Source organism: Pelodiscus sinensis, chromosome 8 (genome assembly GCF_052426305.1).
Source record: "Pelodiscus sinensis isolate ZL-2025 chromosome 8, ASM5242630v1, whole genome shotgun sequence".
In the NCBI taxonomy this organism is placed as follows: Eukaryota; Metazoa; Chordata; order Testudines; family Trionychidae; genus Pelodiscus; species Pelodiscus sinensis.
The window spans coordinates 63,048,615-63,075,528 of record NC_143059.1 but is presented as its reverse complement, the minus strand read 5'-3'; the positions used below and the strand labels follow the sequence as shown (position 1 = coordinate 63,075,528).

General features: G+C 48.9%; 2 protein-coding genes across 8 annotated transcripts in view; one reads left to right on the top strand and one right to left on the bottom strand.

Moving 5' to 3' along the window:
- The window catches only part of VWA2 (von Willebrand factor A domain containing 2), a 76,286-nt gene that overhangs the window by 42,722 nt on the left and 6,650 nt on the right, over positions 1-26,914 (top strand). For 3 of the 5 annotated variants that reach the window (XM_075935422.2, XM_075935428.2, XM_089780204.1), the window contains 2 exons: positions 3,380-3,502; positions 4,626-7,596. In XM_075935422.2, coding sequence (XP_075791537.2) covers positions 3,380-3,502; positions 4,626-4,759 — 257 coding nt within the window. In that variant the 3' untranslated portion in view covers positions 4,760-7,596. Of the gene's footprint in view, positions 1-3,379; positions 3,503-4,625; positions 7,597-26,914 lie in introns of those variants that run through there. The other 2 variants (XR_016350193.1, XM_089780205.1) reach the window with 2 other exon arrangements.
- AFAP1L2 (actin filament associated protein 1 like 2) overlaps positions 7,116-26,914 on the bottom strand; it is a 129,401-nt gene continuing 109,602 nt past the window's right edge. For all 3 annotated transcript variants that reach the window (XM_089780203.1, XM_025190678.3, XM_006134964.4), the window contains 9 exons: positions 26,703-26,914; positions 24,624-24,769; positions 24,093-24,195; positions 21,930-22,154; positions 21,660-21,852; positions 17,711-17,875; positions 14,958-15,151; positions 13,519-13,641; positions 7,116-11,946 (listed from right to left, as the gene is read on the bottom strand). In XM_089780203.1, the coding sequence (XP_089636329.1) occupies positions 11,920-11,946; positions 13,519-13,641; positions 14,958-15,151; positions 17,711-17,875; positions 21,660-21,852; positions 21,930-22,154; positions 24,093-24,195; positions 24,624-24,769; positions 26,703-26,914 (1,388 nt within the window). In that variant the 3' untranslated portion in view covers positions 7,116-11,919. The remainder of the gene's footprint in view (positions 11,947-13,518; positions 13,642-14,957; positions 15,152-17,710; positions 17,876-21,659; positions 21,853-21,929; positions 22,155-24,092; positions 24,196-24,623; positions 24,770-26,702) is intronic.

Here is a 26,914-nt window from a genome sequence, read left to right as displayed (position 1 = left end):
GAAAGACAGCTGCAGGGTCAAAATGCAGGACAATGTAGCACTTTAAAGACTAACAAGATGGTTTATTAGGTGATGAGCTTTCGTGGGCCAGACCCACTTCCTCAGATCAAATAGTGGAAGAAAATAGTCACAACCATATATACCAAAGGATACAATTTAAAAAAAATGAACACATATGAAAAGGACAAATCACATTTCAGAAAGCTGCAGGGTGATTGTGAATCAGTGTAGGGTTATGCTGCTAGGGCATAGCACTTAGAAAAAGGGGGAATCCTGACCTCTCTGTGCATTTCAATAGCTGTTGATGTACCGGTGAGAAATATGCATTAGGGTGACATTCTCCAATGCTCAGAGAAGTTGGCAGGACTTTTACGTGAGTTAAATTCCATTTTGCTTGTGTGTTGACTAGCCCTTGGTGGGGGAAGTGTCAATGGTTACTCAGCAGGAACACAGCATTTCCTGAAGCTGAATTGCAGCTGTTATGCATCTGTGTGGGTAGCTGTTGTTTGTTGCGCACAGGCTGGGAACAAGGACAGTTTAACAGACAAAAATCTGTTGTTTCAACTTCTGCTTAAAGCTGGAGACATAACCACAGAGCTAGAGCTCATACGGTGATTGCAAAAGGCAGGAAAATCACATACAGGCAGTCCCCGGGTTACGTACAAGATAGGGACTGTAGGTTTGTTCTTAAGTTGAATCTGTATGTAAGTCGGAACTGGCATCAGCCACTGCTGAAACTGATCAGTTTCAACAGCTGCTGAATCTGGACACCAGTTCCACTTACATACAGATTCAAGGTAAGAACACCAGGCGTCCCCAAGTCAGCTGCTGCTGAAACTGATCAGCAGCTGATTCCAGGAAGCCCAGGGCAGAGCAACTCTGCCTCCGGCTTCCTGTAGTCAGCCGCTGGTCAATTTCAGCAGTGGCTGACTTTGGGACGCCTGGGGCAGAGCAGCTTGGGTGCTGCTGGCTTGGTCCAGTAGCGCGGCCGCTCCTCGGAGCTACTGAACCAACCCAGCAGCACCCCACCTGCTCTGCCCCAGGCATCCTGATTCAGCCACTGCTGGAACTGATCAGCAGCTGAATCAGAACGCCTGGGGCAGAGCAGCTGGGGTGCTGCCGGGTTGGTCCAGTAGCGCCAAGGAGCGGTGCTGCGGGACCAACCGGCAGTGCCCCACCTGCTCTACTACAGGCCCCCGGCTTTGCTGCACGTCTCCCTGGTCTGCTGGGGGGGCACTAGCTGCGTTCTCCCACCCCCCCCAGCAGACCAGGGAGATGTGGAGCAAAGCTGTGGAGGACCTGGGCCGAACCGTGGTGCTTCCAGATCAGCGCCGCAGTCCGGCCCGGGTCCTCCGCCACTCTGCTTAGCGTCTCCCTGGTCTGCAGACCAGGGAGACGCTGAACAAAGCGGCGGAGCACCTGGCCGGACCCGCGCCGCTTCCAGATCAGCTGACCCGGGTCTGGCCCCGGGTGCTCCACCGCGTTGTTCAGTGTCTCCCTGGTCTGCAGACCAGGGAGACACTGAACAGAGTGGCGGAGCACCCGGCAGGACCCGCGCCGCTTCCAGCTGATCTGGAAGCGCCGCGGGTCCGGCCCCTGGTGCTCCGCTGCTTTGCTCCCGTCTCCCTGGTCTGCTGGCTCCGCCAGCAGACCAGGGAGACGGGGAGGAGCTTTTCTCGCCCCGGAGAAGGCGGGCGGCGGGGCCAGGTGTGCCGCTGCTCTAGTTCTCCGGGGCGAGAAATCCCCGTTCGTAACTGCGGATCCGACATAAGTCGGATCCGCGTAACTCGGGGACTGCCTGTACTTGTATCCCCACAACCCATGAAAGGTAGTTGGATCAAAGATGAGTGTTTTCAGTGTACTCCTTGACACCAGCTTGGAGAAATGGAGCCGATCAGTGAAGTGTTCAGTGTAAAACTTAAATAATGGTCACTGTTCATACACACTGGTAGTGGAATCCTGATGTGAATCTTCTGCTAATGGATGGCTGGACAGTAGAAATGCTCATAGTATCTGCTATAATAGATATTTTGTGTGGCTGTGGACTTGTGTAGGGTAACTTCACCATGGCCATTTGGCTCTTCCTAATGAAAACTGTTGAATAGGTTGAATACTGGAGTTTTCTGTTTCATAAGCTTAGCCTTTCCTCCCTTAAGCTAAAAGAGACTCTCCAATGGCTGCTAACGCTGGAGTTGTTACTAATTTATATTTATTGTGATGGTGCCCAAGCACCAACCAAAAATTGTGCCCCGTAATGCAAGGCCCAGGACAAACACAGAGCTAGCGGAGGACCCCCGCCCAACAGAGCTTACTGTCTAAATGGAGAAAACCAATGCAGAGCGAGGGAAAGGGGGACATATGCTGTGGGATTGAGTTGTTCTTATTCCACCCCAACATGGGCAAAGATGTACACGTGTGCTAACCAGTCCATTGCAGTGTTTTGCATTACCCTGGAGAGTTCATGAAGGGGATCCCAAGTGTCTCTGACAACTATTTAGACACAATCAAAATGGAGAATAGCATGCAAATGAGCCACTTTTTATGAGAGAGGAACTGACTTTATACTCTTTACCAGGCACCCCAACCAGGAGAACAAAAGGGAAGTTAGTTCAAAAATCCACATTCCACACCACTTAATTGTTTAGCTGAGGAAATTCACATGCTTTCAAACGCTATTGCAGAAATGCCAGTTACAGTACAAGAAGATTCTTCTAAGTTTCTGCTGCTTCGCCTTGTGTACACACAGCAAAATGGCATGAGATGTGCGAAGTGTTGCTGACCGCTGTAGCCTGCAATGTTAGGAGAGCATATCATTCTCTCTCTCACACACACTTTCCTCCTTCAATTCTCCCTTAAAAACCTGATGCTTCAGAAATTTTCCCCATCTTGTCTTCCACCAATAATCTCGTCACTTTGATTTTTAAAAAAAAAGTTGCTGTCCTGTGTCTTGTCTGGTTTGTCGTAGGGCTTGCACACCAGCTCTGAGCTCCGTGCTAATGGATCTGAGTGCTGGATTGGGGCTTTCAGTTTGTAAGTTATTTGTGACAAGAAACATGTCATACCCCACAAAACACAGTAACTGTTAATGGATCTGATACCCTTCTGCTGACAGGAGCCATGTCAGGCTCTTAATCAGGACAGCTATTAAAGAAAATCCTCTTCCCTGACCTTTGCTAGAGTTTAACGAATGGTGTTTTGCTTTTACAATGTACGACTTGGATCCCTGCCATTCAGCTATTTTATTTCCGTCCTCATCTTCCTGGAAATCCAAATGACTTTGTTGTCATGCCAAAGAGCTCATGCCGGAAGTAGGTTGGAGCGGTTAATATTCTGTGCTATGCCAGATCCCGCCATTCTGTTTGTGTTTTGTCTGTTACAGAGGCTAAAAGTCCGGTGAACCTGTGCAACCCTAACCCGTGCATGAATGAGGGCATGTGCGTTCTCCGTGATGGAAGCTACCGGTGTGAATGCCCAGGCTGGGAAGGGCCGCACTGTGAAAGCAGTAAGGCTCGCGGAACAGTAATCAGTCAGTGAATTTCAGGGCAGGTTGAGGCTTACATGTTTTTCGAGGGTTAAAAGCAGGGTGGGCAATAAGTTGTGATGGGGGCCACTCCAAGATTTTGGTAAGTAGTCAAGGGCTCCACTTTTCTATGGAAAGGGTGTGGGCCTGGGAGGGAGGTTGGGTGCAGAAGGGAGCCTGGGGTGTAGGAGAGTGTGGGGTCTGAAAGGAGTTTGAGTGAAGGAGGGGGTTGTGACCTGGGACAGAGGATTGGGGTGTAGAGTCTAGAAGGGAGTATGGGTGCAGGGGAGGATTCTACCCTGGGGTAGGGATGTAGGAGAGGATTCATGATCTGGGAGGGGGTGGGTACCAGGCACAGGCTTTGGCCAGGAGGTGCTTACCTAAGCAGCTCCCAGCCAGAAGCCCTGCAGGACTCTCAAGCAGGCTTCTGTTCTTGCCAGCAGCCCCAGACTGCTCAAAGTGGCTGGCTGTTCTCTGTGGCTCTCTGTACTTTGGGGAGGAGGGAAAGGAGGCTTTGTGCACTGTCCCACCCCAGCACAATTTCTCAGCTCCCATTGGCCAGCTCCAAGCAGGAAATTGTAGGGCACAGATGGCTCCACTCTGTCCAACAGGGGCAGATGACTGTTTTGCGGGGCCCCGGGCACCGTAACTCCGCGGGGCCCCCCGTTTTGCCACGGCGCATGCACCGTGACGCCATGCACATGCGCAGTGGTGCCACGGCGCATGCGCGGGGCTTTTTTAAGCACGGGGCCCGGGGCGGCCACCCCGTTCGCCCTGCCCTATATACGCCTCTGCTGTCCAATATTTGTAGGTGTGGCTCCCATTGCTCCTGTTGGCCATGATTCTTGGTCAATGGGAGCGATGAGGCTTCTGAATTAAGTGTTTTGCTCAAGGTCACATGTTTTAGCAGAGGCAGGAATAGAACCCAGACTTTCACCTCACAATATCTGACCTCATTCAGGCTACTTCCACCACAGTATGTGCCTCTTGCAGTGGCATCTCTTAGTATGGCTTGACACATACTGGATATGCACAAAGAATTGAGTGCTGATTTTGCATTGGGAAATCATCTTATTTCAACATTTATTTATTTTTATTGTCACAGGGATTTTAAGGGGCGAGTCTTCAAGATCACCAGTCCCTCCCACCAACTTTCCCTTGCAATGGAATCCAAGTGGTTTGCGGCAGCTTAACAGAGCTTTCCGGCACTCAAGAAGGCAGGCTCAGCTGGGACACTGAGACGGGAGGTGTCACTGCACAGTTCTCCCTTCACTAATGTTTGCTTACCGCCACTACCATGCGAGAAGATCTAGCAAGCAACCACCAGGTATTTCAATGACTGATGTAGCACAGAGACTGAACTCTCTCTCTCCAAGGTCACACACAACTCCCACTGGGCTTATCAGCAGTCAATATTTTTTTTCTTTTTGCAATAATATTTTGTGTATTTTAAATATTTATTATTGACTGTTTGCTTGTCTACTCTCAAGATTTTAGTGTATTTTGTATGTGTTGTTTGAAAGAGCTTGGAAATTGGCAGCAGACTGTTAGATCAGGCTGGAGTAATTCTGGGGTTCAGGCAGAAAGGGGTTAACATAAATAATGTATCCGTAAAAGAAACTAGATAAAGTGCAAATTTGTAACCGCGAGAGTAAATAACCATCAAAACCACAGACCAGCGGATGTGGAGGACTCACTTGAAACTGTAAATCAAGTCTGGGTGACTTCCTAAAAGAGGCGCCCTAACTCAACCAGAAATTATGAGCTAGATGGAAAAAATAGGGAGTGAAGTTCTATGGCCCTTTATAAAGGAGGTCAGATGGAGGTCCCTTTGGGAAATAAAATGTCAGCCTCTACATACTATCGCGATTGTTGTACAAACAAAGAGCTGAGTCCTCAGCCTGTAAATCAGTTCAGCTCCATCAGACTGGCTGGAATGTACCTACATTCTTTACCAGCCCCAGTTAAACATTCCTACAGCTGCAGTCACTAGAATGAATTATTTGATAAACGCAGGAAGGCACATGAAAGTGAGAGCTAGGGAAGGCCTTTGTTTGATTTCCTTATGCCAAACACAGTGATGTTCCTTTGCTTAACTCTTTTCTTTGTGCTAGTTTGAGGTGTGTTCTTTGTCTTAATGGGCATTTTTATTAGTGGCATTTTTTGTTACAAGGGGCTTTAACTTGAACCATTGTAGTAAATGTCTCCAATACTTCTCACCACTCTAAAATGGAGTTACAGCAGTTAATATGTATGCTGCTATATTTAAGAGATGAGCTTAGTTATTTGAGCCCCAGAAATCAGAGTTATTTACTTAGAGAAATCTATTGGTAGGTGATATCTGAAAAATGACTTGTTTAAAACCTAGAGATGAGCAGCCCAAACATGGAGGAGAGGACAGATTCTGGGCTAAGCTAAGCATCTGAGTCTACGGAATTGTTTTTCAGGAAAATGCACCATGTGGGGCCCGATCCTGCCTACCTCAGTCATACAAAACTGTCACTGGGAAATCTGGGGGATTGTCAGCATCAGCTGTGCGACACATGCAGCTTTGTGAGGGTTCCATAACTGGTTACAAGTGGGTTGCACTGTAAGCACTACACCTGGTTGCTGTGTTGACTTTAATGATGCCTTCTGCCTCCATCAGCTCCCTTTGGCCAAACTCTTTCTCCCACTTCCTCTGCTCTTGCTTGGCAGCCTCCCTTCTTTGCTCTTATGTCCTCGCTGATTTTGCTTCATCTTTTTCTCTCTTATTCCTTCTCTCTGGCTCCTCCAGGCCACTGCCAGGCTCCCTTTTTGAGGGCTGTGGATGCTCATCCCTTGGCTTTACCAGGAAGCTCTACCCTCCCTTTCACGTCTTTAAGGATTGTCTCTGTAAAACTGGCCCCCTTGAAATACCTCAGTGATGAGCAGGGCGGATAGGAACCTAAAGCGGCAGAATTTCTGGCTCCCTTAGTGGCTTTAAGCTGATCACCCCTCATCGTGCAGCTTAGCAGTTGTGGCTGCTTTATATAGGGCAGGAGAAGCTGGATCATAACTTTTATAGGAGTTGCACATGCACCTCCAAGGAGCAGAATCTGGCCTCATGCTACTGCCTCTGAGGGTGTCGCTCAATGGCTTATGAGATCAGTTTGCCTGTGCAGCTATTAAAGTTACACTATTGCTCTCCTGGGGCTATTTAACAGTTCTGTGCTGCTGTTCTTAACTGCTTTCCTCATGGAGCCCATCGCCCAGGGAGAGAACAAAAGCAGAGACTCCGGTTCTGCTGTGGCCATACCACAGCCAGCCAGATTAATGGCAAAGAGAAGAAAATCCCCTTCATCCAAGTGACTCAGCCCCTTGTTTTACTAGTCACACAGCTGTACAAAAAGACATGCTGATTATTTCACAGCATCACTGGCGAAAGGACAATGGTCTAAACCACTCATGGAGATGAAAGCTAGCCCTGAAACAGCAGCAATGCTATTTTATGCCTTATGCTGAAAAAAAAAAAATCAAGGAGATTTTCCACTTAGCTTCTGCTCAGACTTCTGTGTAGTCCATCCTTCAGCTTCAGTGCCTGAGGTGAGAAGAAATAGAAGCGCGACTGCAGGACTGACATTTGAAGCAGAAAGGGGCTCTAACCCTTTTCCTTTATTTATTCTTGGCATGGCTGCTGGTTTTTGTGTTGCTGCTTATGTGAAAGTGTCAGTGGGTTCTGTTATGGAAGGAATGGGCTTCATGAGTCTCTCAGTTACATCCACACACACACAGTTTGTATTTTACCGAGTAGAACATCTGGGGACCTGGTTCCGCTTTCAGCCAAATTCTGCTCTGCAAATATTCTCCGTCTTCTTGCCGTCCCCGCATTCTTTGTTAGGTTAGAGAGACTAGACTCTTCTCTTACACCTTCTGCCCTGCTTCTCTGTAATATTTACAATACTCTGGCATTTTCTGCTAAATATTTTGTCTAACAGGTGCACTAGTTAAACTTTCCCTGGTGCTTTCACTGTCTTTTGGCAGCTTGCCTTTTGCAGAGTTAGCTCTTCCTCCGTTAGCTTTTGTGCGGCACACGGCTTCTTTAAGCACGGCCTGCTTTCTTAGCAGTACAGAGGTATTTACAATATATTCCACGTACCCCTGTGTTGCGCACAGAGGTAATCGGTATAGATTGAACGAACCCTTTGGCTTGGCTATACACAAGAGGGGAGAAAGTTCAGTAAAATTGATGGTAAAGTAAAATCTGTCAGGGGAGAAAAACAAGAGCTTTTTCTAGAGAGGAAAATGCCAATTTTTTACAACGAGTAATTGGAAGTGTGGGAACTAAATAATGAAAACCAGGAATTATGCTATCTCCGTAGGAAGATCCCTGTGTTGACTTGAGTGGTAGAGCCTGGTCTCATGTCATAAATTGGGGTGTAAATGCCATACATTTCATACTCTTTAGCTTTATTTCCCCAGAGCCAACTTTAAAACAAGTAAAATCTTGCTCTTTTACAACTCCCGATTCTGTATTTTCAGTTTTAGTGCTAGGCACTTCTGTCTTTAACAGCCCTATTGCTTCCTCAGGAGACCTGAAAAGTAGCTGGTTTTATTGATATTTTCTTTGATTGCTCTCCTATTACAAGGTGTCTGGCCATTGCATAGTGAGAGAAGTATTGTTGTGACCAGTAACTGGCATAAGAATTTCGAAGACCTACTTTGAGATGAGTTGTTAACCTGTGAAAATCACCAATATTGGGCCAGTTCCTACTCGTGCCTTAATCAGATTTTGCAGGGAATTTGGGTTTGGTTGAAGACGGACTTTATCCTACACAATGTAGGTAGCTTGTTTTAAACTAAGCCTTAAACAATATGCAAGAATAACTTGTCCCAAACAATGTCCATCAATATTTGAGCTAGGGATGTTAAATATTGGTTAATTGAATAGTCAGGTAACCTCATGAATTCTTATTGGTTACTCAACTATTCTGTAGTCCCCGGGGGTGGGACTGGTAGCCAGTGTGCTCCGGCCCCACTCCCGAGGATCCTGCTGTCTTTGTATCAGAGACAGCAGCATGGGATGGCAAGCGGGAGCTAGTCTGTGAAGGGAGCCAGTTTAAAAACCAGCTACCCTTGCAGACCGGCTGCCTGTCACCCTGTGCTGCTGCCTTTGATACAGAGGCAGCTGCATGGGGTGGTGGCAGTCCCTGTCTGGGGCAGGGGTCAAGTCTAAGCTCCTGGACCTGGCACGAGCTGGGACTGAGTTGGGCTGCTTGCACTTCCAGCTCCTAATACACTTCAAATCTAGAGCCACAGCAGAGTTAGGTCTCAGACCTGGTGCAAGCCGGGACTGAGCTGGGTTGCTGGCCAGCTTGCTAAAAAACGTATTGGCAGGGATGAGGGGGGAATGCATGTCATCTATAGCATTAACCAATAAGCTTTTGCTTATTTGTTAATTGACTGCACTATTACATCCCTAATTTCAGCCCACAATTTTCTAAAATGGGAATTTGAACTTCGACTCCGATGATCTCTCTCTATTCTTATGAGTAAGTGGCCAGATTTTCAGTAGCGCTGAGCAGAGTGAAGGTTGGACATATTGATGACCGGGATTTTATTTTCCCCTTGCTCCTCAAGTGAATCTGTTCCTGGTTAATTTCCTGAGGGGCTTGCAACACAACCAGTATGTCCCACTGCTGCCCCCTAGTGGACAAAAGGGATAGATTTGTGTAAGGCTTAACTCCCCCGGAAGAACTGAGTTATACTAAAGCTCAGCTGAGGAAGGCTCCTCAGCCATGGCTATTTCCTCTTTACAAAAGCCCTTACAGTCTATTTGAAAAACCAGCCTCTCTACTTTAACATATTCAACCTTTATTTAAAAAAAATCTTTAAAGCATCACAGGTTGGGTCACAGTTGTGCCCAAGAAACTGGCACTAATGTAAGAAGGCCATGGCAATGACAGAGGCATTCCCTCTTAGGTAAACAGCCTGGGTCAGGGCTCACCCAGCTGGTATACCTGTGGAAAGCGCTTGGTGCTCCACCTCCCCTGGTCAGTCAGTATTAGATGTAATTCCTAGGACTAGATTCACCAGGAGGCCCGCTCTGCAGGGCTGGAGCAGAGAGGCTGTTTTTTCCCATCGCTCTCTACAACTAAGTGTGGAGGGTTTCCTGCACCCTCGCAGGAAAAGGGTGTAGTGTGGACAAGCTGTCCGGTAGCAGGGCAGTAGGCAGTGACTGACACATGCTAAAGTGGAGCTCTTGTGTTATAGCAAAAGGGAGGGGAGAAATGGTGAGGTTCTCTGGCTACAGGAAATGCATGATTGACAGAAAATGAAAGTGTGGTGGGCCCACTACCCCACCTGCATTTTTGTGGGGGAGAACCTGGATTTTTGTCCATTCTGGCTAGACCTTCCACCATACTTTGTGCAGGTTATTTTATGAACGTAGCAGAGACCTGTGCTTGGGAGGTGGGTGGTGAATGCGCTCCTTGTTTGCCAGGGCCCTGAATTGGCAATGCTTGTGCAAAGGAGATGCCTGGTCTTGTTTCTCAGAAACGTCCCTCATGCTCTCTGCAGAGGCAGGGCCCTAATGCTGTCTTCTGAAGATGGGCAGGGAAAATACTGGAGGAAAGGCAGCTCAATGCTATTGTCCAGCCCCCTGGGAATGGCTGCTTGACAGGTTCGGAGAGTGGAGGCTTTGTTAAAAAATGTCAGGTGCACTGGGTGTAAACAAGTCATCCTTCATTGTTTCCCTTTGCATTTCATCTCCCACCCTGTGGGCTACAGCCTCTGTGTCAAGGTGACTTGTGGGTGTTGATTCTATGAAGCTGAGTAAGAGCCGTGGTAACTTTCTGGAGCTAATGAGTAATGCAGCGGCGGGGGTTGCTTTTAGCTGATCTGGAGTGCAGCCTGCTTAGCCAATCAAAAATCTGGATAAGCTGGAGGATGGGAAACTGTGGTGGTGCTGCACCATCTAGGGGCCACCTTTGAGTCTGGGCTATTCAATTTCATGCAGAGGACTGAATAGTGGAGGGGCAGCATTCCAGTGTAGCCAGAGGTGTGGGAACAATTTGTAGGGGGGGGGGGCTGCTGTGACCCAAACTCTAACCCCTCTATATAAAGGAAACTACTTCAAGCCTGAGGGTGCTGCAGCACCACCATACCGCTAGTTCTACCCCTTAGGAGTTAGGGCTGGCTAACCATGTAACAACTGATGTTTTTCAGTGGTTACACTCACATATCAGAGACAGCAGTGCAGAGTGGCAGTTGGCTCCCTGAGAGCCAGAAAACCTAATCCAGACTAGCTGGGATGGTGAAGGAACATGCCAGTTCCAGAGGTAAAAAATGGGGGAGGGGCGCGGTCCCTAGGGACACCACCAGGCTTGGTGAGTTCATTTCATTTTTAAATGTCTCTCTTTACCAGAGCAAAATCTGTGAGCAACATTTTCTAGGGAGAATTGGGGGTAGGACTAGGTTCTTGGCAACCAGGCGGCATCCAAGTGTAACCCATATGCCTCCAACATGTGGTTGCTGTCCTCTGGTGGCACTGAGACCACTGACAGAGAGAATGAGTCTGCTCCACAGCGTCAAGCTGGCTTGTTAGGCTTAGTGGCTCACGTTCTAAGCTCCAACAGGCCCAGGTTCAATTCCACCTGCAGACAACTGGACTCTGCCTGTGTTTCAGAAGTCCATGGGCCTCTCCCATTGAACTAGGCTATCAGGCTATAAAAACCTGCCCCTGTACAGACAGTAATGTAGCAGGAATTGTCATTGTATTCTGGCCTGCACAAGGTAGGGAAAGTGACTCAGACAAGAGGTGGCTACATGGTCCCCCATGACTGACAACTGTTCCAAGACTTAGATAAGGGGCACGCTTAGCTCCCCTTTACTACCTTCTGACACCTCCAGGTTGACTTCCTATGCATAGCGAATGCTGCTTCCTTGTCCAGTGGGGGTGGGCGGGGTTCAATTTTCAGTAGAATGGGGTTTTACTCCTCCATCTGCACGTTCACCTTCCTGAACAGCAGAGTATGGGAGTGACAGCCGACTACAGAAAGCACAGGCCTATCAGGACCAGCACCACTGCCCCCTTAGCATGGCAGGGCATTATTACCAATAGAAAACCATTAATAATGGAATGATAAAACTGCAGCGTGGAGCTACACACAACATCCCTATGTACAGTAACATTCTTGTTTACATCAGTTGGGTTAGGAGGGTGGGTGGCCCTTTGTGTTCTTCCCAGCTGTGTGAGGAGGATGGTTTTTGATGAAGGTCACGGACTTCCCATTCCATCGTGTCTTCTAAGCAAATGGCACAAGGTGGCAATAGAGGGCAGGGAGGCTTAGCCTGGACCTTTGACTGCAGCTGACTGAATCCTCTGTTCCACACATGGGCAAGTCCAGTCTTTGTAGTCCATCTTTGAAACTGTAATCCTCCTAACTGGTTCCTTTTTTCTCCCATTCCTGCCAAGAACAGAACCAAACCGCAGTGAACAAAAGAAACAAAACCAAACCTCATGCTCAAGAAAGGACTCAACGGCTGGGTCCAGACTGGCAAGTTTTTCTGCAAAAGCAGCTGCTTTTGTGGAAAAACTTGGCAGCTGTCTACACTGGCTGCTTGAATTTCCGCAAGAACACTGACGATCTCATGTAAGGAATCAGTGTTTCTTGCAGAAATACTATGCTGCTCCCCTTCGGGCAAAAGTCCTTTTGCACAAAGCTTTTGCGCAAAAGGGCCAGTGTAGACGGCTCAGATTTGTTTTGCGCAAAAGAGCCCCAATCGCAAAAATGGCAATTGGGGCTTTTTTGCGGAAAAGCGTCCGAGCCAATCTAGACGCTCTTTTCCGCAAATGCTTTTAATGGAAAACTTTTCCATTAAAAGCATTTGTGGAAAATCATGCCAGTCTAGATGTAGCTAACTAGTTTTAACCTGTGTAGGATACAAATTCATTAACACAATCATTCCTTCACCTATCGGTTCAGGCTGACCCAGGCAGTTCTGAGGGGTTAAGATATTTCTGTAGCATCAGTCCTGGCCCACAGCACCTTAGCCACCTAAGAAGAGATGGCCCTCTCCCCAGCCGTGTTTGTAACCTAAAATTGACAACAACGACCATCTCCACAGGTAGGGAACAGGCCAGAGGCAGAGACTATGACACTGAAAAGGAGGTCAGTGTTGGGAAGCTACGTGAAAGGAGTTTTACGGAAGGGCAGGAAGCCAGCTCACCTCATGTCTTAGCTTCCCCGTGGGGGAGGAGGAGTGTCTAGCAGGAGACTCCTTCAAAAGGAGCTTGCACTAGCTCTGAGGAGAACACCAGGCCCTGTCAAGTTGGGCACCCAAAAAATCAAGTCCCTTCTGAAAGACCAGGACGTTGTAAATAAACCCCAGGGTTAGTCCCAGGATATGAGACACACAAGGTTGGTGAGGTATCTTTTACTGCAACACCTTCTGTTGATATGAGAGACAAGCTTTCAAGCTACACTCACCTGAACTAGAGCTCTGTGTCTCAAAAGCAAGTCTCTGGCACCACCAGATATTAGTCCAATAAAAGGTATTACCTAGGCCCACCAATGGGGCGTGGGGGAGAAGGGGCAGCTTCCCCAGGGTCTGATGGTTTAAAAGGAGCTGGGGCTCCCACCCACTGCTACTGCAGCAGCAACTGGAGCCCCAGGCCCTTCAAAATCACCTCCAGAGCCATACTCCCCCACACCACCACTTTGTCCTGCAGCCTGGAATTACCATGTCCTTAGCGTGCCTCTGGTATTTGCATGGCACTCTGCATTCCAAATGCATAATGGAGGCTGCCAAGTCGTATCGCCCACTCGTTTACAGAAGTGCCCGCTGAGGGAGGTTATATAACTATCTCAGCGTCTCTCAGTGCGCTGGCCCTGTCCTGTGTCCTATGGCTGGCTGGTCCCTAATACAGCGGGGGTACGTCCTGGACCAGGCCCACGCCAGGACTGAGTGGGCTGCTGGCCAGCCTGCTAAAAAAAAATGACTGGGGGAAATGCGTGTAGTTTTGCTTCCCGCCTTACCTTAGCTTTCTGTAGAACTGTCCCTTTTCCTGTCACCATGATGGATAAAGGCCTGTTTTTTAAAGCTGTAGCTGAGTTGACCGGGGAGCTCTCTGTGCTACTTGCCTGGGTGGCCGTTTTCACCTGTATTTACAATGAAAGTAACAGGTTAGATTCACCTTTGGTCTGACCAAGTATGGCCATTTGCATGTTCATTCTCCATGGGTAACACCTGATGACCCAATAGGTCTTTTGGGTCCATAATTACTGTATCAACCAAGTACATTTTGGTTGCTATTTAGGCTTAAATCATCAATATGGACAAAGGCTACAAGCAGAGGTGAACACAAACTGCAAAGATTGGCTCTAACGAACTCAGGTAGTTATTGGCCTTCGTTACTGCCGTCTCTCAGCACGTCTCATACTGCAGCTGTTCGGTGTGGGGATTCAGAGCTGCTATTGCCCATTTGCAGACCAGAACTGAGGGGCAGAGATGCTGAAGGCCCAGTGCCGCATTTCCAGACCTAGCCCTCATTGAAAGCAGTGGGTTAGTCTGTGGGCGCTTAAATACCTTTGTGGACCAGGGCTGCCTCTGTGAGTTACCCAATGCTCTGAGGTGAGGCGTCATTGTTGACAGTGCCACCCCGAGGCACATTTCCTCCCCAGCCTGCCCCCCTCAAAAGCAATGGTCCCTTGCTGCAGCACTCCACTCTTGCTCCTGCCCCACCCCATGGGGTGCAGCTCACCCCGTCTCCAAGGTCACTGACTGGCTTAGCTCTGCCAGCTGCTGCACAGGAAGGGGACACCACAACCCAGTAGGGCTGACTCTTGAGTCAACACATGTGGAAGAGGAGCAGCTCTTGCCCTGCCCCAAGCCCCTGGAGGCTAGGTGGCTTCCAGCTGTGGTGTCCAAGGGCTCCCTGGCTGGGGGTTTCTGTGCATTAGCCACTCCATGGTCAGGGTTCAATCCCTCTGCCCCCCGGTCCCTATGCAAGACCCAAACACCAGGGCAGACACCCAACCCAAAAGACCAGTGGTGATCCCATTGGGATACCAGCCCTGCAAGCTTTGGGCAGGCCTGGAATTACTCTCCCCCCCTCCCCCCCCGCGGTCTGGATGTCCTGGCTGGAAAGTTGCAAAACAAAATGTAAATATAAATCGTGGGGGGAATGTAACCTCACTTTCACTCCCATCCCTGCCCCCGGTCACCTCGCATGCACAAAGCCTGTGACAGAGCAGGCACTTAACTCGGGGTCTCCCCAGTGCCTCCAACAGCCCCTTTCATCACTTCTCTTCCACTGTGCAGCAGGGATGGGCTCTGGGATTCAGGAGCCCTATTTCTGAGGCTGCCTCTTGAGATTGGGGAGCTGTAAAGAGCATCCCCTTCCCAGAGTCAGGCCTGGATTAGCAGCTGCCTGCCACTTGGCTGGGAAACAGCAGACCTTTAGCACCGCACGTACTTTGGGGCTTGCGTTCTCTAGGTGGGTGGTGTCCACCGCTGTGCCAAGTGTCACCGGGCCAGACTCTGCTTTCTTCAGGTTCTCTCTCACTTCCACAATGCTCAGTTCCAAGTCAACCCGCCTGCTCTCTTTCTTTTTGCACTCCTCCTCGATTTCCTTCAGCTTCTGTTCCACGTTCACCACCAGGCCATTATCTGCAGAGGGAAGAGCAAATACACACACCCACACCCAGCTGAGTCACGGGGATCACTGTGCTCACAGATCCCCCGTGCATAGGTTGCTTTTCTCAGGCAAGAGTGAGAAGGTCGGTGGAGGTCACGCATGTGTCAGTAGATGGAGTATAAGACAATAAGTTAGCCATGACCAACTCCTGAAGGCTCCATTGTTCTGGGAAGATCTGAGCAACTGTTCCTCTATAACTAATCTTTCTGGGATTGGGCAGGTTGGATCCATATGAAGGGGGTTTGTATGACTTGTGAGGGAGGAATAGTGATTGGGAGGAATGAATAGTGTAATAGTAAATGTAAAGGGACACTGTTCAGCATTGTTTCTTAAACTTTTTAAGATTGAGGAACACCAAACATTTTTTTTTATGAGGCACACCAAGGAAGGAAAGTTATTAAACAAAACAAAAAAGTCGCCTGCCCCTTTAAGGGCAGCCATTTTGAACTCGTTCTCCGTGGCACACCTCCAACTACCTTAAACAGTTTAAGAAACACTGCTGTACAGTAACACATTGAATATGGAAAGACTTAAACAACAAATAGACTAGCAGCACCTTAAAGACTAACAAAACATGTAGATAGTATCATGAGCTTTCGTGGGTACAACCCACTTCATCTGAAGAAGGGGGTTGTACCCACGAAAGCTCATGATACCATCTACATTGTGTGCAGTTGTCTCTGGCAGCTTCCTGCCCAGCCACAAGAGGGAGACATTGCTGAGCCTATGGATTATTCTGAATCATACAACGTAACTAACTGCATAGATAGGGTGGGCAATAATTTTTACTGGCGGCCCACTCCAAGATTTTGGTAAGTGGTCAAGGGCTGCACTTCTGTGGAGGCAATGCGGGAGAGTGGGGGTGTTTGGGACAGCAGGTGGGATGTAGAAGGGAGCTTGGGATAGAAGACTGTGGTGCAGGAGGGAGTGTGGGAAGGAGGGAATTTGGGTGAAGGAGAAGGTTATAATCTGGGGCAAGGACTTGGGGTGCAAGGTCCAGGAGGAGTTATGGGTGTAGGAGAGGGTTTTGGCCTGGGGGAGGTGTGGAGGAAGGGGTGCAGGCTCTGGGAGGGAGTTGTGACCTGGGAGAAGGGCGTGCAGAGAGTTTGGGTGGTGACATGGGTCAGGGAGGGGTACGTATTCAGGAAAGGATTCTGGCCTGGGGGAGGGGTGGAGAAGGAAGTACAAGGGCTGGGAGGGAGTTGTGAACTGGAGGAAGTGGCGATACAGAGGGTTTGGGTGCAGGTTGTTGGAGGGAGAGAGGGGGTGGGGTAGGGTGCCAGAAGCAGACGCTGGCTGAGAGGCACTTATCCCAGCTAGCCACTCTGCAGGCTCCCTGCCTGTGGGCTGCTCCACGTGGCTCTGCTCCGGCACAGGGAGGGGAGGGAGAGTGAGGAGGCTTCATTCACTGCTCCCGCCTTCCTCCAGCAAAATTTCTCAGCTCCTATTGGCCGGAAACTGGCCAATGGGAGCTTGGAGATTTTGCTGGGGGTGGGGACAGCGTGCAAAGCCCTCTCCTCCCTGCTCAGCTTGCAGAGCAATTGGCAGCCTGCTCTTTAAAGTGGCTGCCCCTGCTCTGTAGTAAGGGGCCTGGCAAGGGGACCGCAGACCGGATTCAGCCCACTAGCTGCCTCTTGCCCACCCCTGGTATAGACCCATCATAATTAGTTATAGCTCAGCGTGACCAGAACTTAGCCCTCAATGATGAGCACAAGATCACTAATTCTCAGAAGCTTTTCCAACTCCACTCAGCTGCCCTTGTGTTGAGGAGCCAATGCCCACTGAAATGGTACCTTAGCAAACACCTTTGAGGCTCTGGGCCTAAGTGTCTTACGCAAGGTTAGACAGGAAGTCAGTGCTGGAGCAGGGAATTGAACCTGAGTTTCCCCAAGTCCCAGGTTAGTGCCTGAACTACTGGGTGCATCTTTCCCTATAGTCCATTCCTCCCAGGGTCTCTGCCACTGCCTTGGTTAGGGCTGCCAGGTACCCAGTTGAAAACGGACCCTGGTAGTGCTGACTGGACACTAAATGTCCATTTACCCACAGCAACTGGTTTTGACCTCAGGGTGCTAGGAAGAGCAGCAGCTGCTGCAGGAACCTGGGGGAGCAGTAGAGCACTCGGGAACAGCTCAGGCGGCGAGAGGCACCAGCAGCTCTCCCCATCTGCCCCAGTCACCCCAACTCCAGCATGCAGCAGTTCTTCCCCCCACCCAGCCCCAGTCACTCCCCACAATGACCCTAGCATCCAGTTCTCTCTCCAAGTCTTACCGCTGTCTTCTTCCCCACCCACCCCTACAGACATGCTGAGTTGGCAGTGGGGAGGGTGGTGGAGAGAGCAGCAAGCAACAGGGGGTGGGGGAGAGGGAGGAGAGGGCAGGAAGAGATGGAGCAAGGGGCGGGGCCTTGAGGGAATGGCAAGCAGGGGAGGTTCTGGTGCCCAGTGTCTGGTTTTCACAGATAAAGTTGCCCACCTTAGCCTTGGTCTGTTTCAGCAGTCGCCCCTTTGAGTAGAAGTTTCCATGAGCTCCTACCTGTGCAGCCAGCTAACGTCTCTTTCAGCTCCCGTCTCTCCTTCCGAAGCTGGGCCAGCTGAGAGCGGATTTCCTCCTTTTCCTTCTCCAGCCGCTCCTTCTCCTCCGAGTACCGCTTCACCTCAGCCTCCATCCTATTCTTGCCCAGTTTGGTTTCCACATGCACTGCAAACACAGCAACAAAGCCAGGCTTAGCCATGGATGAGGCTAAAGGCAAAACATTTTCAGATTCTTCAGGAATCCAGCAAAGCAAAGGGCTCCAGAAAGAAATACGGTCACTTAGGTCTGAGATATGACTAGGCAGCGTCAGTGCTATAACTTAAAATAAATTCTCATCCACCCTGGTGAGATATTGTCTCAATTTTAATGATGGGGGTTGGGGGGAGCTTAGTTTGGGCTGAAAAATTTCACCCAACTGGTCTGTTTTCCAGAGAAAAGTACAATTTTGGCAACTCTGAAACATGCTCTGAAAAATTCACTTCAGTTGTGCCAAATTATTGTGATTTAAAAGGAAAAAATCAAATATTTAGTTTTAACATTTTGGAAACGAAACATACAGTTTTTTTTATTCAAAATGAATGTTTCAAAGTTTCTTATTTTTAGAAAAATCTGAAATGTTTAAAAAGGGTTGAACTAGAAATTAAATGTTTCAGTTCTGTCAGAACGTTTCACTTGACCCAAAACAATGTTTTCCCCACAGAATTGAAACATTTAATTTCTAGTTCAAGCCTTTTTAAACATTTCAGATTTTCCTAAAAATAAGAAACTTTGAAACATTCATTTTGAATCAAAAAGTTTTGGTTTGACCCAAAATGTGTTTGGGCTGGCTGGCGCGCACAGACATCCATTATGTGTTCAGCTCTCAGACAAAAAGGATCTGGTAGCAGAGCCAGGATTAGCATACAGGCGTCTCTGGTTCACAGTCCTGCACCTAGATCACAAGGCAATGCTGCCCACCATGACATATCCCTACTCTTAGCACTGGAAAAAGTTCAGAAAAGAACAACAAAAATGATTAGGGGTTTGGAACAGGTGTCATATGAAGAGAGATTAAAAAGAGTGGGACTTTTCAGCTTAGAAAAGAGAAGTCTAAGGGGAGATATGATAGAGGTCTATAAAATCATAACTGCGAAGGAAAAGTTATTTACTGGTTCCCATAACATAAGAACTAGGGGTCACCAAATGAAATTAATAGTTAGCAGGTTTAAAACAAACAAAAGGAAGTATTTCTTCACCTGATGCACAGTCAACCTGTGGAACTCCTTGCCAGAGGATGTTGTGAAGGCCAGGACTTTAACAGGGTTCAAAAAAGAATGAATGGAGGACAGGTCCATCAATGCTTATTAGCCAGGATGGGTAGAAATGGTGTCCCTAGCCTTTGTTTTTTAGAGGCTGGGAATAGTGAAAGGAGAGGGATCACTTGATGATTACCTGTTCTGTTTATTCTCTCGGAGGCAACTGGCATTGGCCACTGTTGGAAGACAGGATATTGGGATAGATGGATCTTTGGTCTGACCCAGTGTGGCCATTTTTATATTCATAATCCGGTCACCCCTGGAGAGTGATTTCTAGCTTTTCTAGTCAGAAATATAGTTTCAGGGCATGGTTGTATATGAGCTTTTAAAGGTGATACACTTTTTAATAAGTCAGGGCCTAGAATCTCATCTCCCTGACTGCTACAGCTGGCTCATCTTAACTGAGGAGCAGCACAACACAGGCATTCTGGGTATGCAAACTTGGAGGAGGGGACCTAAAGGCCTTGTTTTTACATTTGAGGATTTGGGGTGGGGTGGGGGCAGGGAGCAAACCATAGCCAGGTTTACAACAACATGGAATGAGGTGGCTAATTTGTATACGTAAAGCAGCTGCGTTTAGAGAGGGACCACTGCAGGGCTTGCCACGTGTTTGCTGAAAGTCCCAGAATGTACTTACTCCTCCTGGTGGAGATTTCTAGCACCTCTGGACACGGTTCATGCTTCATTCCAGGGCTACATTCCTTAGATTTTAGACCCCGCTAGGAATAGGCTAAGTGACGCTGTATCATGAGCACATCATCAGTGTTTAACTTCTCTCTCCGTCTCCCTCCACATCCTGTCACCCACCATTCCAGCCCCATTCTCCCCTCCTACCTGTCCCAGTGGCCAGAGCATTCATCCACACCCGGTCTCCTTCCCCTGGTGCTCCAGAACTCAGGTTCCCTGTTGCACCATCTAAAACGCTGCTACCAAAAATCCTCTCACCCCAACCACTTCAACTCCCCCACCCGCCCTGTCTCCGAATTGCTGGCTTTCCATTGATCTGCACGTCCACTACAAATGTCTTCTCCTTGCCTTCTGGCTTGCAATCTCTGCCTACATCTCGGACCTGATCTTCTCTCCTCACCAGTGACACCATGTCCCCTTCCTCTGTCTCCATGCTGTGCCTTGTCCCCAACCCATCTACCTCCATCTCTCTTCTCACTTCTTCCCTCTCCCGGTGAGACCAGGGGGAGAAAGTTAGATCACCACTCAATCTCTTGCCTTACTGAATAACAATGTGCACTGATTACAGTCCCTCTTCCTCTGCCCCTCCACACTTCCTTTGTCCGTTTATGGCTTGCACTTGTGTCCCATTAGGGAATGTGTCTTTGCTTCTCTCAGGAGCGGCCAACACCCTTTTAGGACACTCAGAAAATGCTACAAATTCACAAAAGACGCCTCCAAGCCTTTGCACTGCAACCCCTCCATGGCACAGCTTCTTGCAACAAAGATCCTTTAAACCCATGTCTGTCCAAGAAACCAAGTGAGAAGAGGCTTCAAACCCCTTTCCTTTTCACACTCTCTCCTTGGAGCTTGGAGGGGGGAGGTTCCCTCTGGGGCATTTACCCAAGCAACAGTCTAACACTTGTTTGGTCATCTTAAAAGCTTAAAGAGAGAGGGAGAATGGCACTGTAAACCCAAAGGACCAATTTGCAGAACAGCGCTAGGTCCAAGTGTTGCAAAAGCTAATCAAGGTATGTTCCCATCAATTTAATTACAGTGAAACAAAAAAGGCTGTACACATTTCAAGACATGGCATTCTTCCCTTTGGCTCTCAGGGTCCGACGTACCTTACTGGCTTCTATATCTCAAGAACCTGCTTTTTGTGTCCCGGGACCTGCTTTTCAAGCCCCGTTTTAGCATTCAGTATCTTGTATAAAAGGGTTTTAGCTGCCAGCTGCTGTGGTCTGTCATCACACAAGACAGCTCCCCCCCCCACACTCCACCCAATATCCCCCTCTCGCCATCCGGCCTCAGAAGCAACCCCCACTGTATGCGCCACAGTCAATCTCCTTTGTTCCCATTGTCTCCAGGAAATTAATCTGGGGGAGAGACTCCTGGTTTCCTGCCTTTCCCGAAGGCTGCTTAGAAGCTGTGTGTTGTCCCACAGGCAGATTCATTTCACCCTTTTATCCTCCCTCTCCCCTGCTTTGAGTCTACGTGCTCATTTTAGAGACCAATATTTCTCACAAAAATGTTTCCTCTCGCCAAGCCTGCTGCTGTACATTGTCGAGACAAGCCAGAGCTGGCATTGCGAGTGGCCAGTGCAGACCCACATTGCCAACTTGGCCCAGCTTCGCACTGTGTCCCCTGAACTCATCAGCATGCACATTTGATTCGTTCTTTTGCCCTACCACGCCTTGGACCTTCTAGCCACAGGTGAAGTCACCAAGCAGCTGCGCCATTTTGCCAAAGATGGAGGGAGGAAAACCAATGATCCAGGCCAAAATAGCCGTCCAAAGGTTTGGACCCCACTCAGTGCTCTTGCGAGATCAGGCCCTCGCTCACCACTAGCCAATCACCATAAAAATCAGCCAGTCGGGCTAACTGCGCACAGAACTTTCAATCCTAACAGCTGGATACTCGGTGGACTTTGTGCACCCATCTACCATTTCCTTTGGCAGCATAGTTACGTTGTCTGGGGGACTCACCTGCACTCGCCAGCTTGGGCCATTCTGTTTTCTCTTTGGGCATCGGTGCTAACGGCAGACCGGCCATGTCTGCAGTGGTGGCTTTGATCTCAGGACTGCCCTGGGGGAAAGCGATTTTCTGCTGCTGCATCTGGATTTTGACAGTGGATGTCTGTATTGGCGGCTCTTCTGGCTCCATCTTCTCTTGCGGGGTCTGTTGAGAGAAAAACGTTAGGAACGCATTGGCAACAGGGACTAACCAACTGGCGGTGCCTGGAGTCTTTACAGCACCTGGTCTGGGATTTCCACTGACTTCCTACAGGACTCAGTTTCCTTAGCCAAGAGGGGTGTTTCTGTTCCATTGCCGCTAGCTGTTTCCACAGAAGGAGAGCCTGGAGAGGACGGCTCTGCCGGCTTCCTCCCGGTGGAGTGCAGGAAGGATTTAACTGGTGTGAGGTCTAGGTACACTTTGTCTTGGTCCTCTTCACAATTGCTTTCGCTTTGGGGTATTTCTTCCTGCAGTGGAGAAAATATAATGTGCAAAGAATCCCAATGACACCCCGCTGGCAGGCAGTGTCTCAATCTGGGAAGCAACGATGTTGACTTGGATGATTCGGAGTGATGGTTCCATAAGCCACAATGTGCTTGAGAAGCATAAACCCAAAGGCTCGTTGAAAGTCAGTGGACTTGGACTGCTCATAGGATTTAGGTCAGAGTGGGCTATAAGCGGCGTGTGGGCCAGACACAGCTCACCTGGGTTAGCCCGATAGGCTGCCAGACACTTGATTTACCTGCACGTCCACAGGTACAGCTGTTCGCAGCTCCCATTGGCCAGTTTGCCAGTGACGTCCTGGCTGGCGCTGTTTCCTGCAGCTCCCGTGGGCCAGAAATGGTAACCTGAAGGCACCGGGAGCCGCGAGGGCCTGTACCTGTAGACATACAGCTAAATAAAGTGGCTGGTGGCCCGCCAGGGGTTAACCCAGGTGAACCGTGTCTGGCCTCCAGGACACTATTGCCCACCTCTGATTTAAATGCTTTTACCACTCTCCTCCCCCCCCACCACCTTTTTTAGTCATAGCAAAAAGTGTTGGCCTGAGACCCATAGTGAATGAAAACCTCATTGTTATTCTCGGGTCTGGTCTAGCATGGGAAAGAGTGACAAAGTTCTTCACACTGCCCATCCTAAGTACAGGACCACTGTTCGTTCCAGAGCCAGTCTTCGTGGTCTGTGGCCATTCCAGCCAATTGCAATGGCGTGTTTGTCAATTTTCTAGACCATGGGTTCCCAAACTGGGGGGTGTGAAGAAATTCCAGGGTGGGTGCGAGTTTTGTTCCTTTTTTGGGGGGGGGAGCTGAATTCAGAGACGCCCGCCAGTGGGGAAAGCTTCCGAATTCTCCTAACAATCCCATAGGCCAGGCAAATCCAAGTTATTGGCTTGGAATAAGCAAGAAGATAGGCACACCTTGCAGGGAAGAAATGGGAATGTTCCGGAAAGATTTGGCAAATTCCAAGGTGGTTTTCCCATGGAGAAAATAGAGTTTAACTTTCAGTGGTTGCTTAAAAATAATCTCCCCTTGTATAGCTGAAGCGAGCTGTGGCTGTTCGGTTAGAAACCTCTACCTTTATAAAGAGAGGTGTGTCTGCAATTCGAGCAGCTTTTATCGTTTAGCCCTGAAGCATTTTGCTGCCCTACTAGCCAAATCTCCATGTGTGAGACTGTCCAGAGCAGCTCATAGGTGCAAGGCTGCCCTCTAGAGGCCACAGGGTTCAATGCCATTAGTTATCTAAGTCTACTTTCCTGGGCAGGGGTGGGGAACTTTTTTTTGGGCATTGGGGAGTCCTCTGACCAACGAAAAATCAGTCAGAAGGCCACATGCAAGTGAGAAGCAAAAACAAACCAACCAACCCCACTTCATGGATAACATGGCCCCCAATTGATAAGCAGGAAAAAAAAAGGACACTCACTTCAGTCGTGCAACTCAGGGCACCAGGGGTGGGGGAGGACCAAGGCTCAGGGCTTCCCTCAGGCCTGGATTAACTCTTCAGGGGGTCTGGGGCTAGTATATTTTGTGTGGCCCTCCCTAGGCTCTGGGGTGGGACCAAAATTAGGAGCTCAGTGTGTGTGGGAGGAGGCACCCAGGGAACGGGTTGGGGAGGGAGGTAGGGGGTTCAGTGGCTGGGTAGGAGGGTGCAGGAGTGGGTGGAGATGGGGGGGGGATCTGAACAAGAGGAAGGTTCAGGAACAGGCTGCAGGGTAGGGTCAGGGGGTACAGGAGTGGGGTATGGGTGCAGGAGCAGGGTGTGAGTGCAAGGTCTGGGAAGGACACCTATCTGGCAAAGATAGGGTGGCAGAGATGACTCTGCCTGCTACAGGGAAATGCTCCTGGCAGGTACTCTTCCCTGCCGCTCCCATTGGTAGGGAATCAGCAGAGCCAAAGCTGCATCGTGCTCACCTCTGGCAGGTCCACATCGTCATAGAGGTCCTCCTGCTGCACCCTTATCTTGGGCAGGTTATCGATGTAGGTGTTGGGCTCACAGTACTTCCTCTGCATCAAGCTGTAAATACCCAAGGCGACAGGCTGTCACAAGCTGCAGGTGCCCCCCCCCACCTTGTTCCCACCCACGGCTGGGAATCTGCATGTCACAATGAAGCCACCAGCCCCACCCCTACATGCTGGGCCCTCCAGAGTCTGCCTGACCCACTGATCTGCTGCCAGAGGGCTCAGTGCAACCCACAGTCCCCTTGCCTCAGTCCCAGTTGTGAGCGATCATGGAGAACGAGCCACACTGCCTTCCCTAGTGCCCAGCTACGAGTCTCCAGCAGAACACGATCTGCTGCTCTTCCTTTGAGATCAAGTGCATCATGCACCACACAGCCAACTTCCAGATGAGGGCTGGACCCCCTCGCCCTCCCATAATAAGCTACAGCTGCCTAGAAGATCAAGGAACTTTTCAAAGCCAAAAGTGCTGCCACTGTGACTTACAAGAATGAATTCTTTGCCGCGCTCACGATGCAGGAAATCCTGTCCGCATCAACATAATCGTAGGTAAAGTCTTCTGGGTCTGTTTTCGAGCCTGACTCTGATAAAAGAAGGCCCAGCCAATGGCCCATTTCCTCAGAAGACTTGGCCTACAACACAGCCGAAGAAACAGTTTTATGGCTGTCACAGCAGCTTCCGAGAGGCTTAATAGGCTTTAGTAGGGAAGCGTAAAGAGCAGATTTATTGGGGTCTGTTTGTTAGGATCAATAAACTGCAGTGTGTTGAAATGAATCAAATCAGCAAGGGATGGAGAGGCCACGTGTAGACTGTATCATTATATTTAAATTGTAACAAGAGGATTTCTAAAAGAAATTCCTCATTTACCTCCCTGCCAAGACTTTTCCTTGTTAGAGTGGAGAAGCTCTCAGCTTCCTATGGCCCCGGAGTCTTTCAGGCAATCCAATTTTACAGAGGAAAGACTGAGTTTTCATCCTTTGACTAGTGGAGAACAGTGACAAGACTCTCGGGATTGCTAGCATTAGGAGACCTGCATAAAACCTGAAGAATGAAATCTGCTGGGCCTCTCAAGAAGAGAACTCAGGCTGATTTGAATGGGCCCGAATAAAAATCTGGCCATTTTCTGAGGTGTCTGGGAGGTTTGAAATCTGAACCCTAATGCAGATCAGGCTTGGGGAAAAGGCCCATAACTTTGTAATGAGACACAACGAAACCCTCACTGTTCACCAACAGCCCAAGTCACAGTTCAGCGTTTGGAGTGTTCTCAGATCAGGTATAAATTTTGTGGCTTGAGACCATCTCTAGGGGAGAATCCTGTGGAACAGCTGGTTTCAGATGGCGTTCACCTGGAATGCTACCAAACTAGCTAGATTCAGGTGAGTGCTGCTGCTTGAACCCCAACATTTCAAAATAAAACAAAACTCAGGAGGAGGCATGTGATTCAAAATTGGATCAAGTTTGCACAGAACCCTGTTAACAAGTCACCAGGTCTTGTACAGATCTAAAATTAAGAGGATCTTTGTTAAATCAGGCAAAATGTGGAATCTCTATTTTGAGTTTCGATTCTTCCCCTTCCTCCCATCCCAGTAAAATTAGTGCAGCCTTCTAGTCCTGCCTGGAAATCAGCCAGTCAGCTTGGACCTTGGCTTTGAACCTGAAGTTCAGTTTCCCCCATGTACAAACTGTTTTTTCTTTAGCTTTTATCTCTGCCACCAGACACATGGTCTGTGATTTACAGGGCACCTCAGACATCCAGTGATTGGACAGTTCAACAAAACACCTTCAGACCCCGGGGCAGTCATTTCAAGCCTGCTGTTTAGCTATAAATATTCCACCCACTGCAAAATACAGGAAATTGCTCACATTGTCCTCCTCCTACTCTAGTTGTGCTGATGTCAGAGGGAACTAAGATTAGAGGGAAACAGACCAGGATGCAGACAAGTGAAAGTAGCAGATAGGAGCAGGTTTACTTGTGCTTTCTGGACCAAAACCTAATGGGTATAAAAGGAACAGCAAGTCAATGGAGTTGCACCAATGTATACCAGCTGAGATCCTGGCCTTTTAAGATTAATGTTCATTGTAATACAAACATGGTCTCTGTTTCAGACCAGGTCTACACTTAGGGAGAAAGTTGACTTAAGATATGCAACTCCAGCTACAAGAATAGCGTAGCTGGAGTTGATGTACCTTAAGCTGAATTTCCACGGAGTCCCAACTGTGGGAGGTTGATGGGAGAAACTCTCCCGGTTACTTCCCTTACTCCTCGTGACCCTGTAGAGTACCGGGATCGACAGGGGCACCATCAGTGGTCGATTTAGTGGGTCCTTACTAAACCCGCTAAATCAAACTCTGGGAGATCAAACTCTGGAGCATCAGTGTCTGGGTAAGAATAGATGAGGCCTCAGCTAGCAGAAGTCCTGGAAACTTAACATTCTATCTGTCCTGTGGCTACCAAGAGTTACTTCTGCTGGAGCTGAATCTACCCAGCAGAGCAGTAGGAATTTTGATGTCAACCTTGGTTGATCTCACCCAACAACTTCTTCTGAGAAACATATACTGCCATACCTCTAATTTGGCTAGTTCTTCCCCATTGTGCAGAATACGGAATGAATAGAGATGGTCAGGAGTTGGGTCTGGAATAATTTCACAGCCCACCAGACTGAGAGGCTGCTGTGCGGATTTACTTCTGTTCTTGTCCTGGTAGAAATGGAGGTGACCGTTTTTGATGTGACACCAACGGGATCGCCACTGGCTGTTCACTAGAATGTTCAGGTAAC